The following is a 16283-nucleotide window of genomic DNA, read 5'->3' on the forward strand; positions in this document are numbered from 1 at the left end:
ACATCAAAACCAATGAAAAATATACAAAAATTGATCTTCTTCTTCTTCTTCTTATTATTATTATTATTATTATATTTTGAAAGTTGCTGGAAAGAGGCCCAAAGGACGACCAGGACAACAATGGACCAACATAGTGCACAACGACCTGAAAGCTGTAAGACTGCATCCAGACATGGCCCGAGACCGAATTAAATGGAGACAACGAATCCACACAGCAGACCTTGCCACCAGGCAGGACACACGCTAAAGAAAAAGAATAAAATTATATTTTTTTTACTATTTGGTTTACATCGCACCAACACAGACAGATCTTATGGTGACAATAAGACAGGAAAGGGCTAAGAGTGGGGAGGAAGTGAGCGTAGCCTTAATTAAGGTACAACCCCGGTATTTGCCTGGTGTGAAAATGGGAAACCACGGAAATCCATCTTCAGGGCTGCCAACAGTGGGGTTCGAATCCACTATCTCCCGAAGCAAGCTGATAGCTACGTGACCCAAACCCTACAGCCACTTGCTCATCATTCTTCTTCTTCTTCTTATTATTATTAATCTTATTCTTCTTATCATTATTCCTTTATTTACACGGCGTGACTCAGGCTATGAAGCCTGCTTTCTGCCGCACTATGTCTTATATGTACATACAGTTTAACAATATATACTACTCACTCTCTCTCTAACACTAAACTGTACACATAGTTATAAACACACATTAAAAATTATAATTATTGTAGAGGGTGGATCTGTGATTTGGTACTTTGAAGGTTAGGTTAACTGCAGTTCTGGTTGGGATGTTATGAATGGTTGAGAGCAACTGGAAAGAATCTGTTAGATAACAGGTTGTCTGCTTGTATATTATTTTGTGGAGTAGAAGCAATGAATGACAGCTATGGCGCTTGTTTAGTTTAAGCCAATATAGCTCAAGGAATGCTGGAGTTATTTAATGAAATTTTGGAATTTTCATTATAAAGCAGATGAAAGCATTCTGAGCTCTCTGAAGTCTATTAGAGAGAGTGCCACTTAGTCTTCTGTACACAACGTCACAGCAATCAAAAGGAGGCATTATTAGTTGTTGAACTTTAGTTGTTTAACTTTAGTTGTTGAACAAACATGAGCAATTACAGCTTGTTCCATCTCTCCTGATAAACTGACAATTTGCATTTTTGTTAGTTTGCTAGAGGGGCGTGATATTTTATTATTCAACTTTACTTACTCCTTTTTTTAGAGGAATTTATCCTGAGTATGTTATTGCCTCTTTAATATTACATAATTATTTACTATTATACTAATTTTGATCTAATAAATTATTATTATTTGCCCTAACAGTGTTTAAAATACAAAAATAGAAAAATATAATACAGTTAAAGCTCTATTATAGTGGATGTTGGGAGGACGTGGTTTACCTGTTATAGCTTAATGATGGTAAACAGAAAATGACCTACAGGGCAACAGAAAAAATCCTCAGCCTATTTCCAGTAATTCGACCAAGTCAGGAATGGAAATGAATGAAGCCCCATTTAGCGATGAGAAAAGGAATTGTGCCGGCTGCCACAGCCTGTCACACTCCTCAGGGACAGTGATTAATGACTGATAGACGAAATGAAATGGTACTGGAGAGTGCTGCTGGAAATGAAAGATGACAAGTAGAACTGGAGCAATCTGAACCACAGAACCCAACGGTGAGACCGGCACGCTGCCACCTTATAGTTAAGAATGCCACTTAAAGAATGGAGGCTCTATAGGATGACAAAAGATTGGTATAAAATAGTAGGCTACAAAGGAACACAGTTTTATGAAAGACACTGTACCTATAATACACACATTCAATATTTCTTTCTTAACACAATTGATTATGTTCAATTTATTAATTTGACCATTTTTATGGTCTATGTTGGTCTCTATTGACTAACTACAATCAATATGGAATTCCATATGGTGTCTGTCTTGTCAATACTAAACATGTCTAGGGAACAACAGTATGTTTATTTCATACCACTTGTTCAATCGTCCATGTTTCAAGAACAATATAATTATCTTCTTCAGCGAATATTACACTTTCCGTTTCAAGTGACTTGATTACTTTTGTTTGAACAATTTTGGACATATTTACTTAAAACTACATACATTACTTAAAATCATTAATAACAAACTGTATCACAGCTTATTCTTATATTCGTTTTCTGTATGTTATCAACAAAAGGTCCGCCTCTGTAGTGTAGTGGTTAGTGTGATTAGCTGTCACCCCCGGAGGCCTGGGTTCGATTCCCGGCTCTGCCACGAAATTTGAAAAGTGGTACGAGGGTTGGAACGGGGTCCACTCAGCCTCGGGAGGTCAACTGAATAGAGGTGGGTTCGATTCCTACCTCAGCCATCCTGGAAGTGGTTTTCTGTGGTTTCCCACTTCTCCTCCAGGCAAATGCCAGGATGGTACCTAACTTCAGGCCATGGCCGCTTCCTTCCCTCTTCCTTGCCTATCCTCTCCAATCTCCCCATCCCCCACCACGGCCCCTGTTCAGCCTAGCAGGTGAGGCCGCCTGGGTGAGGTACTGGTCATTTTCCCCAGTTGTATCCCCCGACCCAATGTCTCGCGCTCAAGGACACTGCCCTTGAGGCGGTAGAGATGGGATCCCTCGCTGAGTCCGAGGAAGAAATCAACCCTGGAGGGTAAACAGATTACGAAGAAGAAGAAGAAGAAGAAGATCAACAAAAGTCCGTTCTTCTTTCCACTAACTTGAAAAGTCTAAAAACTGTTTGAACACTTGAACAAGGTGTAAAACACTTGATGAAAAAATTGTCATTGAATGAAAACTGACACTGCTGTGTGATGGGAAACCATGTTATACATTCCTGTCCATGTGTTTACCCGAGTTTACAACTGAAAAACTTCACAGAATGTGTTCGGTAAGCACGAGTGATGGCAAACAGCTGTAAGTGGTTGAGGAGGATGGGGGACGATCATCTTAACTTTGCCTTGTGTACACAAAAGTTTCTCCAATTGTTCATGTCCCATTATTTCTGTAAATAAACAGGCACACAGTTTCTAAAACCCCATCCAATCATCCCTTGAAATTCTGTTTAGTATGGAGTCAGTAACAGTTATAGATTTTATTGAAGAATACCTATATGCAATTCATTATTACATTCAAAAAATAAGAATTTTATTGATATATATATATGTTTTTGGAGACATCCTTTGTACTCTGTTCAGTCTGAATCCATTTAAGCAGGCTTCCACTGGATATAAATAAGCTTATCTTAAACACTGGTTTTCATAACTATTGTATGACTACAGCAGAGGACATGCATGTACTATGCTCCTTCTTCTTCTTCCACTTTTCTCACACCTGCCGGGTTGCGGGTGCGAACTGTGTTGCATATGTGGATTTGATCCTTTTTACGTCCGGATGCCCTCAATCGCTATTGCATGTTTCTGTAGTGGTTGCTCGTATCTGGATATGAAGAGGAGAAAGTTGGGACAAACACAAATACCCAGTCCCTGGGCCGGTAGAATTAATCAGACTTGATTAATTAATAATATAATAATGTTATTTGCTTTAAGTCCCACTAACTACTACGGTTTACGGAGGCACCGAGGTGTCGAAATTTAGTCCCACAGGATTTCTTTTACATGCCACTAAATCTACCGACTAACGTATTCGAGCACCTTCAAACACCACCGGACTGAGCCAGTATCAAACTTGCCAATCTGGGCTCAGAAGTCCAGTGCCTCAACCGTCTGAGCCACTCAGCCCGGCCGGACTTGATTAAAATCCCCGACCCGGGCGGGAATCGAACACGGGACCCCAAAACGTGTCGTGGACGTGGTATTATTTTGAAGAGATGTCCCACAGCACCGTCCGCTGTGTTGTTTGTTCAAAATAAGTAAAATACGACAGTAGAAATACGTCTGGGATGATCCGGCACTTAAAAACACGTAATATGTATTCGGGAGAGTGGGTTCGAGCCCCACTGTCGGCAGCCCTGAAGATGGTTTTCCGTGGTTTCCCATTTTCACACCAGGAAAATGCTAGGGCTGTACCTTAAATAAGACCACGGCCGCTTCTTTCCCACTTCTAGCCCTTTCCTGCCCCATCGTGCCATAAGACCTAACTCTGTCGGTGCGACGTAAAGCAACTTGCAAAAACACATAATATCGCTGACAGGGAATAGTCACAGAAAACACCTCCGGCCCGGTCTGCATCAGAAGAAGCTACCTGTCGACAACAACTGCGAGATATCCAGGTAGGTGTACACCCTATCTACAGTTATAAACAAATTAAACAGGGCTATTCAGCTAAAATGTCCACCTTAACTCGTGAACCGTTTAAGAAACTGATATTCTGTTTCACTTTCGTTAATGGTATTCAGGGGCTCATAATTGAACATGCAGCACTTTTCCAGGCTTTTGAAAGAGTTTATCGGCACACACATTTCCATTTGAGAACGTTATTTCCCGGAATAACTGCTGATGATATACTGTCAAGCTTACGCTCGCAGTTACTGGGACGTCGCAAGGATTGCAGCACAGGAGAATCGGTCTCGAGATCTGTGACGTCAGTCTCGTGAGTCTCGAGTGAGAGCAGTGAGCATTACTGCTTAAAATATGAATAACAACTTCCACGGTTTACAAGGGAGGAATTAAACATGGAATTTTCGAATGGGCTTACTTTCTCTCAGGGGAGTAACTTGGAGCAATTAAAGGCAATCTGAGAGTTAAAAGAAGGTCGTCAGTATAAGATCTTATGCTTATTCATTTGTTTGTTCTCACCTGTGGTTCTTCGTTGACATAGAAGCTAAGCTGATGCCGATCCAAATCCAGAAGAACTCCTACCGTGGATCCAGGCTGTATTCCTCCTTCACATCGTTGCTCATGAATGCTGCCATGCATGAACCACGACCGTTGGCGATCAATGTACATACTCCACCCTTTGTCGTCCTTACCTGAAAGATAAAATTAATTTCAGAGTGCCGTTAACAAATATCTAAACATCAGTACTTAGAAGATACTGCATTTGGAAAAAGAGAGTGACATGACAGGACTTTTTATAAGAAAGGAACTTAGCGTGAGCGGCAGGAATTACGGGTGCCCGTACATGTGAACTGTCTGTCATTTAAGTTCACGTTTTTTAAAATTTATAGAACGATAAATAATAATAATAATAATAATAATAATAATAATAATAATAATAATAATAATAATAATAATAATAATAATAATAATAATAATAATCGTATGCCTCAGCTATTTTTAATTTGATTGTACGTAGACAACCAGGGCGTCAATTTCGACATTCCGTTTTACTCGACCAGATGGCAGAGGAAATCGATTCTCTTTTGAGGGTCGAACCAGGGACCTTTTGGACCAAAGGCCAGCACGTTAATCATTTAGCTGTGGAGCCGAAGAAAAAAAAGAAGCGAATAGTACGTGATATTATTCGCATTTGATATTGTACCTGACTTATGTTCAATTGTTTCTGAGAAATGTGTCCATGCGTTCATTTTTTTTTTCTGGGTAACAGTACACGAATTCAAATTAACGTATTACTCTGCATCACTGCTAAAAATTGTTAATATCGAACAAGTTGGCCGTGCGGTTAGGGGTGCGCAGCTGCGAGCTTGCATTCGAGAGATAGTGGGTTCGAACGCCACTGTCGGCAGCCCTGAAGATGGTTTTCCGTGGTTTCCCATTTTCACACCAGTCAAATGCTGGGACTGTACCTTAATTAAGGCCTTGGCAGCTTCCTTCCCAATCCTAGCCCATTGCTGTCCCATCGCCGCCACAAGACTGTCTGTGTCGGCACGACTTAAAACGAATTAATCATAGTACGCTGCGATGTCCTAGCGAGCTATGGTTTAACTGGTCTGTTGGTATTAAATGTATGATCATCCTCCCTGTTCATAACTAACAAGGGGGCATTTCCTACTCGTCACCACCGATTTCGCTCAAATTTATAGAACATGCAGCGCTCGGCTAGAAAGGAAAGTACCCGAAGCGGGAACTCCAGATGGCAAAGCGTATAGAAAATAAAAATAAAAATAAAAATGTTGACGTGGCTCTCGCAACGTATAAGCCACTTACGTTAACACGCTCGCCGAGCAGTAGTTGGCGTAGTGGTAAGAGTTGAGACTAGTAATTCGATAGTCGTGGGTTCGACACACCGTGTGGAGACTTTTATTCTATGGAAACGTTGAAACAACGACGCGGTTGTAAAAATGCGGCGTTTATGACTTATGCTAGATGCTGAAATAATTATTGTTTCCCCTGTTTCTACGATAAATATCATCCCGACACATGTACAGCATCGAATGTCAATGAATAAAGTTTTGAATTTTCATGTTCAAAGTATTCTCGTACGCGCTTTAATTACAATCCCTTGTTGAAAAGTCTGTCAATGAAATCCCAATTTATTATTATTATTATTATTATTATTATTATTATTATTATTATTATTATTTTTTGCTAGCTGCTTTACGTCGCATCGACACAGATAGGTCTTATGGCGACGATGGGAGAGGAAATGGCTAGGAGTGGGAAGGAAGCGGCCGTGGCCTTAATTAAGGTACAGCCCCAGCATTTGTCTGGTGTGAAAATGGGAAACCACGGAAAACCATTTTCAGGGCTGCCGATAGTGGAAATCCCAATTTATTACCTCTTCTATGCCTTGTGAGTATAAATAAATAAAATAAATTATACATCTCTTTGCTTAATAGGAAAATGAATAATATAAAAGTTGAGAGGGAAAAAAAGAAGTCTTCACACGAGGAGTCGAATCCATGACCACCGAATTACTAGTCCTAGCTCTTACCGCTATGCTAACTACTGTTCGGCGTGCGTGTTAGCGTAAGTGGCTTATACAGTGCGAGAGCCGCGTCAACATTTTCATTTTTATTTTCTATACGCTTGGCCATCTGGAGTTCCCACTTCGGTACTTTCCTTTCTAGCCAAGCCCTGCATTTTCTATAAATTTGAGCGAAATCGGTGGTGACGAGAAGGGAATGCCCCCTTGTAAGATGGATGATTTCATGAAGGGCAACACGAGGAGCTTATGGCGGTAGAAGAAAGGACACGAAACTGTTTGCTGATGAAATTCTGATTTGAAGAAAGGATGAGAGAGCAGTCCGAGAACTGTCTGATGCAATTGGACGATTGGAACATTCGTAAACAGTGTGGAGAAAAGTAATACAAATGTGTCGGCAAGAGAAGACGCAGAAGAAAGATGAGCGGTAGAAATTGGAAATATTGGTCCTTTTTTAACTGCGAGACTTACCCAACATCTGGTCTTTGGTGACATCGAGCCTTGCTACGCCGAAGCTGGGATCTGTGTCGGAGTCGTAACGGTTGATGGAGAACTCCCAGTAGTGAACTCCTCGTGAGAAGCCGACACTGCCCAGTGCCACTCTGTGTTCGTACCCTTCGCAGGCCACTGTGCAGTTGTCCTCGGAGAACTGTAGCTCGGGCAGTCCGGAACACGGGTCGAACGTAAACCAGGCCACTGAAAACACAACACGACACTTACTATGAAACAGAATTCATATGCAAATTTTATTTTAGTTTATTAAGGTTCTCACTAATATGGGTTGCCTCTGAAGGGCAAAGCATAGCAAGTAAAAAAAAAAAAAAAAAAAAAAAAAAAACACTAGTTGAATTTAAATGTAATGGAATCTGGCTTCATGGCTAAATGGTTAGCGTGCTGGCCTTAGGCCACCGGGGTCCCGGGTTCGATTCCCGGCAGGGTCGGGAATTTTAACCATTATTGGTTAATTTCGTTGACACGGGGGCTGGGTGTATGTGTTGCCTTCATCATCATTTCATCCTCATCACGACGCGCCATAGCAAATACGCTACGGTGACACTGAAAAGCCGCAAAAGTAGTTAGTGGGGCGTAAAAACAGTAACATTATTATTATTATTATTATTATTATTATTATTATTATTATTATTATTATTATTATTATTATTATATATTAAAAGAGTTTACTAAAACAGCTTTGGCAAGTCCGTTCTGCTTCATTTTTGTTTTATTCTCTATGGAATCACCTGCCGGTGAATCATGAAACATTGTCATTACTTTGAGTAATCATAAAACCAAATCATCAAATTCTTACTTGTGCCAGGCTCCTCACTTTCATCTATCCTATCCGACCTCTCTTGGTCAACACTTGTTCCTTTCAGACCTCCGACAATATTACCTATGGAGGCCTAGGGAGTCTTTCATTTTCACGCCCTTCGTGTCCGGCTCCATGGCTAAATTGTTAGCGTGCTGGCCTTTGGGTTCGATTCCCGGCAGTGTCGGGAATTTTAACCATCATTGGTTAATTTCTCTGGCACGGGGGCTGGGTGTATGTGTTGTCTTCATCATCATTTCATCCTCATCACGACGCGCAGGTCGCCTACGGGAGTCAAATCAAAAGACCTGCACCTGGCGAGCCGAACCCGTCCTGGGATCTCCCAGCACTAAAAGCCATACGCCATTGCATTGATTGTACGCCCTTCGTTGCCCTTGCCTTCCTTTATCCGATACCTTCATTTTTCGAAGTGTCAGACCCCTTCTGGCTAGTGTTATATAGAGGATGGTTGCCTAATTGTACTTCCTCTTGAAGCAATAATCACCACCACCACCACCACCACCACCACCATTCCAACAATTGCAGGCGAAGGCTTACCCTAACCCGCAATACATTCTGTACTTAGTAGGTTGCTAAGCGACCAACACGTTCATTAATATTCTGCTATATGTGATTTTCATCCTTAGTATTGTCATTGCATGCAGCCATGTCTGATGACTACCTGTCAAGCCAGAGAGTATACACTTACTCCGATCACGGAGGAATACTATGCTCCGCTAGATACTCTTTGATTCTCTAACCTTTCCCAGCTTCCAAATATATTCAACAGATGGCAGAATGTTCCTAATAACTTATATGTTGCTATGAGACCCCATCATGTCATAGGCCTAAGTCTTAGACATTATCTGGAAACACCTATCGAAGGATAACATACACACACGAGAAAGAGTGAAGGCCATGTATCTCTGCCTGGCAAAAAACACTCCTTCGAGACTGACCTATGAGCTCACAAGACGCCCGTTTATATCTAAGAACTGCGATAAAATATACCATTGCCTTCTACGTAACAATACCAAGCTTTACATCACGAACTGCAGGATAAAAAGCGAATATATGGATAGATTTTTACCAAACAGACGGCATGATGACGTCAGAATGGATGAATTCTAACTAGGAACTGCGGCATAACATAACGTGCTGCTTTTTTTTTGCTAGAGGCTTTACGTCGCACCGACACAGCTAGGTCTTATGGCGACAATAAAAAAGACCTATTAAATGTCCATAAAACCATTGAAAAGGGCAAACAAAACAATGTGACTACGACAGACATAGTTGAGTTGAATGTATGTTCATTCCTCAACCCGAATGCTGGTTGGATCCTCAACAGTTCGGCCATTAGCTGTCATAGATGGCCTAGGCATCACTGAAGAGGCTTACTAGGGAAATGCTATTTGCTTTACGTCGCACCGACACAGATATGTCTTATGGCGACGATGGGATAAGAAAGGCCTAGGAAGTGGAAGGAAGCCGCCGTGGCCTTAATTAAGGTACAACCCCGGCATTTGCCTGGCGTGAAAATGGGAAACCACGGAAAACCATCTTCAGGGCTGCCGACAGTGGGGCTCGAACCCTCTATCTCCCGATTGCTGGATACTGGCCGCACTTAAGCGACTGCAGCTGTCGAGCTCGGTACTAGGGAAATGAGGAGTGAGGTAGTTTCCCGTTCCTTTCCTCACCGAGCCAGAAGTTGCTATTACATAACAGTTTGCCAAGCCCACTGAAATGCATGCAACAACTGACCGTATTGAGCAACATGTTCACACCATTCATAACTGGGACTGGCTGCATAAGGAATGGCATTACTAGCATCGCTCATACCTCAGTCACTTTCATATTGTCAAAGCCAAGGATAAGACAGAGAGAGATAAATGAAAATAACAAAATTGCTCTAGCCCATACCAGAAGATATAGGAAACACTATGTTCTGCCAGCAAAGGCAACAAGACGAGTTATCTGACCTATTGATAATGAATGCACGAGTCCCTTAGCAATAATAATAATAATAATAATAATAATAATAATAATAATAATAATAATAATAATATAGTATTTGGTTAAATCAACGTAACCGGACGCTAGACTTTACCACTTTCTCGATGACGTTATGTATAGTGACAGCCTCTAAGTTTTACCCCACCAGGATTCTTCGTGGCGAGCTAATTTATACTTAAGAGGTCGTAATAGGACCAAGGTGGCTGTGGTTCGAATCCTGGCCAATGCATGCGGGATTTTTGAAATGAAAATGTAATGTTCCAGTTGTTCGGATTCCACGTAAAACTGTAGGTCCCGTGGCTATGATCATGACATGAACAGTCACCTAAAACGACAAGCTTTCTCACTTTCCGCTAACTAATAATGCCATGATTTTTTTTTGCTAGTGGCTTTACGTTGCACTGACACAGATATGTCTTATGGCGACGATGGGATAGGAAAGGCCTAAGAGTTGGAAGGAAGTGGCCGTGGCCTTAATTAAGGCACAGCCCCAGCATTTGCCTGGTGTGGAAATCGGAAACCACGGAAAACCATCTTCAGGGCTGCCGACAGTGGGATTCGAACCCACGATCTCCCAGATGCAAGCTCACAGCCGCGCGCTCCTAACCGCACGGCCAACTCGCCCGGTAATGCCATGAAAAACACCAGTACTGTATATATTTATATTACCAATAATTCAACTGGCTAGTGTTTTACGACATATTAATCGTATGATTTTAGTATGCTCACAATATACACATTCATATAATTGTTGATGTTAAATCTAAACATAAAATTGGCAAAATCTGGTGAAATTTCTCCAGAGTTGGCAACTATAATCGCATTTCAGTCCATTAGTGAGAAAGGGAGCGGACATTGCGGAAGTGAACACCTCTTAAACGAGGGGAAAGGGAGAGAAATTGGACATGATGAAATAAGGGCTCGGGAGGAGGGCGGCCAGTGCGTGGCCAACCTCTTAACTATGACAAAGGGCGGACATGCATTTGTGTTTGCTCTCAACGTAGCTTCACAGCAAAACGTTCACTTTTGCGAAACCACATGGATCTACTTCGCGTAAGCTTTTAATTTTATATCTGACTCAAAAGAAAATGTTACTGACATTCAACTTCCAAATACCGTACATTAACTTTTTCTGATTTTCCACGTAAACATACAACTTTTTCTTTTATGAGTACACGAAAATATTTATGCTCGACGATGCCGAAATATAAATATTATATGCCAAAAAACGGAATCTTAATGAGGCTCATTATAGTTCAAGTTTCATTACGATACAGGTTCTCCACCAATCACAGTTCAGATTTTCATTATGATACAGGTTCTCCACCAATCAGAGTTTAGATTTTCATTACGATACAGGTTCTCCACCAATCACAGTTCAGATTTTCATTATGATACAGGTTCTCCACCAATCAGAGTTCAGATTTTCATTATAATACAGGTTCTCCACCAATCAGAGTTCAGATTTTCATTATGATACAACTGTTTGACCAATTACTTAAGTATAGCATCGCCCCTGCGCTGAACGCACTTGCTTCGCACTTGTTTCCAAATTCAAACATGTCGGACACACATATTAACATCAATGCACCTTCCCTCTTCCAATATTCCACAACCACACGGCACATTCCCGCAAATTCACTTCACCAATTGTACAATAAACAATTTGTATTTGAAATAAAGCTAGGTTATGATAACCTTCTATCAAAGCTTTGAAAACATATGACATTGTCAAGGTCTCTGATCCACTCACGGAAAATCAATAACCCAGCACATGCGCTCTGTTCAGTAAACTCACCTGTCAAGCGACATCTCGACAGAAATTTATGAATATTTCAAAAATAGAGTTATAATTAACGTCGAGCATAAACAGTCGTATGCAACTCGTCTATAGGCCTAATGGTAATTAAGACACTCGAATGGAAATTATAAATACTTGAGTCTTAATTATTGTCATTATAGGCTTGTTGCATAATGTATTATTCTGTACTTATTGACATAAATCTTTCTTACAGCTAGGGGTAACGAAATAGTGCCAAAACATGTGAGACGATGTTACCTAGCAACAGTGCCTTGAAAGCTGTATGTATGTGTGTCATAGCCATCCCTCACTACTTCACATCACAGCCTGCATGGTTGCTTGGTAACATCGTGACACACATTTTATTGAAAAGACAAATTTATGATAATTTGATTTCCCAACGGTAAATTTATTAATATTTGTTATCTGCAAAAATTAGTCCCTCTCACAAATAATAGTATTTTGTTAGACTAACCCACCAACATAGATAAACTTCACTCTGCTTTGACATTTCCATAGACTGTGAATTAATAAATAACCCATAATATCACATTATTTCATTTATTTATTTATTTATTTATTTATTTATTTATTTATTTGGTAAACCAAAACAGCGAGATGCCGAATTACAGAGTTCCGCAGTGAAAAATATGTTTACAATGGAGTAGCACAGTTCAAAAGAAATGAAAGAGAAACGAAGAAAACTCAACTAATGACAAAAATAGCGGAAGAAAATGAAAAAAGTAATAAGATAACTGTAGAGAAACAACAATTAACAACAAAAATAATGGCAAATGAAAAGAAAGAGGAAAATTAAAGATATCATACGAGCGAGCTGGCCGTGCGGTTAGGGAGATAGTGGGTCCGAACCCCAATGTCGACAACCCTGAAGATGGTTTTCCGTTGTTTCCCCATTTTCACACCAGGAAAATGCTGGGACTGTACCTTAATTTTTTTTTTTTTTTTTTTTTTTTACAATTTGTTTTACGTCGCACCGACACAGATAGGTGTTATGGCGACGACAGCCCCAGCATGTACCTTAATTAAGGCCACGGCCGCTTCCTTCCTACTCCTAGAGGCATTGACATATTTAAGCGCATTCAAATACCACCGGCTTTACGTCCCGCTAACTACTTTTACGGTTTTCGGAGACGCCGAGGTGCCGGAGTTCAGTCCCGTAGGAGTTCTTTTACGTGCCAGTAAATCTACCGATACGAGACTGACGTATTTAAATGCATTCAAATACCACTGGACTGAGGCAGGATCGAGCCTGTCAAGTTGGGGTCAGGAGGCCAACGTCTTAATCGTCTGATGATGATGATGATGATGCTTGTTGTTTAAAGGGGCCTAACATCGAGGTCATCGGCACTTATGGTAGGAAATGAAATGACAACAAAAAATTAAAAAACATCCACTGACCAAAATAAAAAGTATCGTCATGAACAAGGAATGGATGGGCATGAAGCAAAAAAAAAAAAAACCAACAAAAACGAGCAAACAAAAAAATTGTGGATCCAACTCAAAAAAAGGATCATAAATAATTTATTACTGACCAAGGGACCACTCATAAAGCACAATCATGAATCGAGGATGCTTGATGTCTAAAGGGGTGCAAAGTCCACGTCTAAGGCCCCACAGAATGGTACATGTCGCGAGTAAAGTAGAACCATGGTATTTGTCATGTTGGGGCACTAATCAAAAGTAATGAAGACTCATGGTGTTCCACACAAGATGGTACTATAGTCCGTTTTGGTTGAAAGCGTCCTGCGCGAGAAATGGTTGCGCATGCAGTGGTGGGAGCTATCGTCCCCCCACTCCTACAGCAGGTCCAGTCGCCAGGCTAGCGCTGAAGTGAAAACGTCTCTCAAGCGGCGCGTGTTGTTACGTGCGGGCTAAGTTGAAATTACTGAAGTGACGAGCATGGCTTCTAGGTCCTCTTCTAAATCTGGGAGACCACTGCGAGGCTAGGCACGTGAAAGTGTTTATACCATGAGTGAACATATGAAACATATCATCCAGATCTCAATCACACTGAGTCGGTTTGGGGAGATATCAAAGGAGAGGTCCGTGATAAGAATATATCTCACCGGGCGAGTTGGCCGTGCGCGTAGAGGCGCGTGGCTGTGAGCTTGCATCCGGGAGATAGTAGGTTCGAATCCCACTATCGGCAGCCCTGAAGATGGTTTTCCGTGGTTTCCCATTTTCACACCAGGCAAATGCTGGGGCTGTACCTTAATTAAGGCTACGGCCGCTTCCTTCCAACTCCTAGGCCTTTCCTATCCCATCGTCGCCATAAGACCTATCTGTGTCGGTGCGACGTAAAGCCCCTAGCAAAAAAAAAAAGAATATATCTCAATTAAAAGTAATACAGCATAATTAGTTTTTTAGCATAAAATGTGTGCCATAGCATCTCTAATGCCTTCACTGTTCATAAATGAGGCACTCCTACTCCCAATATAAATAAAAATGCTTATTCTGTACGAAATATTTCTCTGTCTTATAGATCACTCGTGACTTGACAGCAGACACACTCGACAAAAAGGAAGCTCTTTGCGGATATTGCTTGCACAGTATTCGCAAGACAAACGGAAAAAATGTTGCGACCACGTAAAAGACACTGAGCAGGAATACTGCAAGCGTGACAACACCATGCATAAGGAATTAGAATTAGACCAGTCCGACATCAACCTCGGTGAAACTTCAGATGACACTGATTCAGACGAGAGTGAAGATTATTCTGAATAATTTGTAAATACGATCCCTGAACTCCGAATATTAAACAAACGTGACCATAGAACACGTAAGAAGTCCGATAATATTTTTGCTCTGATTTTATAAGACAGATTTATATTGTCTATTGTTCCGGAGCATTTTGTTGCTGTTTTCGTTGTTGTTTTTGTTGCTGCTGTTGCTGTAGGAGACCTGTTCTCTCAGTCATAACAATAGCAGGTTATTCAAGAGTATTATATATTATTATATTTCTTCTGATGGACAAGAAGAGTAGACATTGTTAATGTTATTATGAAAGTAGCTGAAGTATTTCTACTAATGCTTCTTCTCTGCATTTTCCCGACAAATTTGCATTAATTAATCTCTTTTATACGTATTTCACTAGAAATCACGTTAATATCTCCAGGCTGTCAGTGGAAACAACTTCCTCCTATTCGTTAGGCAATTGATGAACTGATAGCGCGTACCGATGCGCCTTTCCTTGGTATACAGTACAGTACAGTTTCAAACGAACTTCCTTTATTCGCAGTATTACCAGTTGCAAGTTACTGTCTTATGTTCAATTGATTTTCTACCAAATGGTTCAAACCTTTCAATTTTATATAACAGATTTCATATTCGTAAGAATGTATAAGAATAAATTAAAGGCTACAGAGTGCCAAAATATTGACCTCCACTTTTACTATACACTGAGATTTATTTCACGTTGTGTCGAAAGCATCATCCGATATGAATTCGTATCGCCTAAGCTTTCCACACTATTTCAGTCAGTTCCCAGGGCTACGTCCGCTGCCTGAACTCGACTGTGTCAGCTGGAGGAAAGGTTCAAGTTCTTCCCCCACCACCAGCGCGAACGCTCCCATAGTTCCTCGCACACGAGGCTAGGCCACACCTCCGGTCGTCCAGAAAGACGCTTACTACGAAGATGGACTATAGTCACAAGTATTGTACTTTGTACAGGTAACGCAGACCTATGGTGTTTCTCACACAATGGCGCCACTCACAGCCAACACAAACCGATGAGGTTCCTCACCTAGGTGTACTAACCGCAGGGACTCGCACTATCCCGTGGTGTTCCTCACATAGTGGGTACTAATCACAGGCAACGCAGACCCATGGTGTCGCTCACATGGGTACAACGCGTGTGTAGTGGAAAACCCCAGGCCAGGCTCTTGGCTGCAACTACAGTATTCACAAACCTATTTCGTACCTAATATAGTGGTACTACTTGCAAGTACAGGCAACCTATGGTGTTCCCCGCGTGATGGTACGAATAAAAAGTAGGTTCATGGTTCTAATTCTATCATCCCTTGGTCGCCCCTTTTAGTCGCCTCTCACGACAGGCAGGGGATACCGTGGGTGTATTATTCGTCTGCGTTCCCCACCCACAGGGTTAAAGAGAGAGAGAAAAGAAGAAGAAAGAAAGGATCCGTCACTTCGAAAGATGAAGTAACGGACGAAGAAAGGCGTGAAAATGAAAGACTCCCTAGGCCTCGAATGCTCTAATACCGTCGGGGTCGGAAAAGAACAAGAGTTGACCAAGGGAGATCGGACAGGATAGACGAAAGTGAGGAGCCTGGCACAAGTAAGTGGAAGCAATGCCAGGTCTCGGCTAAGGGCCCCGTGTTCGCCAATC

At 41.3% G+C, this 16283-nt stretch overlaps 1 protein-coding gene across 1 annotated transcript in view; it reads right to left on the bottom strand.

The window, feature by feature from the left end:
- Window positions 1–16283, bottom strand: part of Trim9 (E3 ubiquitin-protein ligase Trim9) — a 343327-nt gene that overhangs the window by 816 nt on the left and 326228 nt on the right. Inside the window, exons 8-9 of the mRNA XM_067153370.2 lie at window positions 7266–7490; window positions 4766–4938 (exon numbers count right to left, since the gene is read on the bottom strand). Coding sequence (XP_067009471.2) covers window positions 4766–4938; window positions 7266–7490 — 398 coding nt within the window. The remainder of the gene's footprint in view (window positions 1–4765; window positions 4939–7265; window positions 7491–16283) is intronic.

The sequence above is a fragment of the Anabrus simplex genome, chromosome 9, assembly GCF_040414725.1.
Source record: "Anabrus simplex isolate iqAnaSimp1 chromosome 9, ASM4041472v1, whole genome shotgun sequence".
Taxonomy (NCBI): domain Eukaryota; kingdom Metazoa; phylum Arthropoda; class Insecta; order Orthoptera; family Tettigoniidae; genus Anabrus; species Anabrus simplex.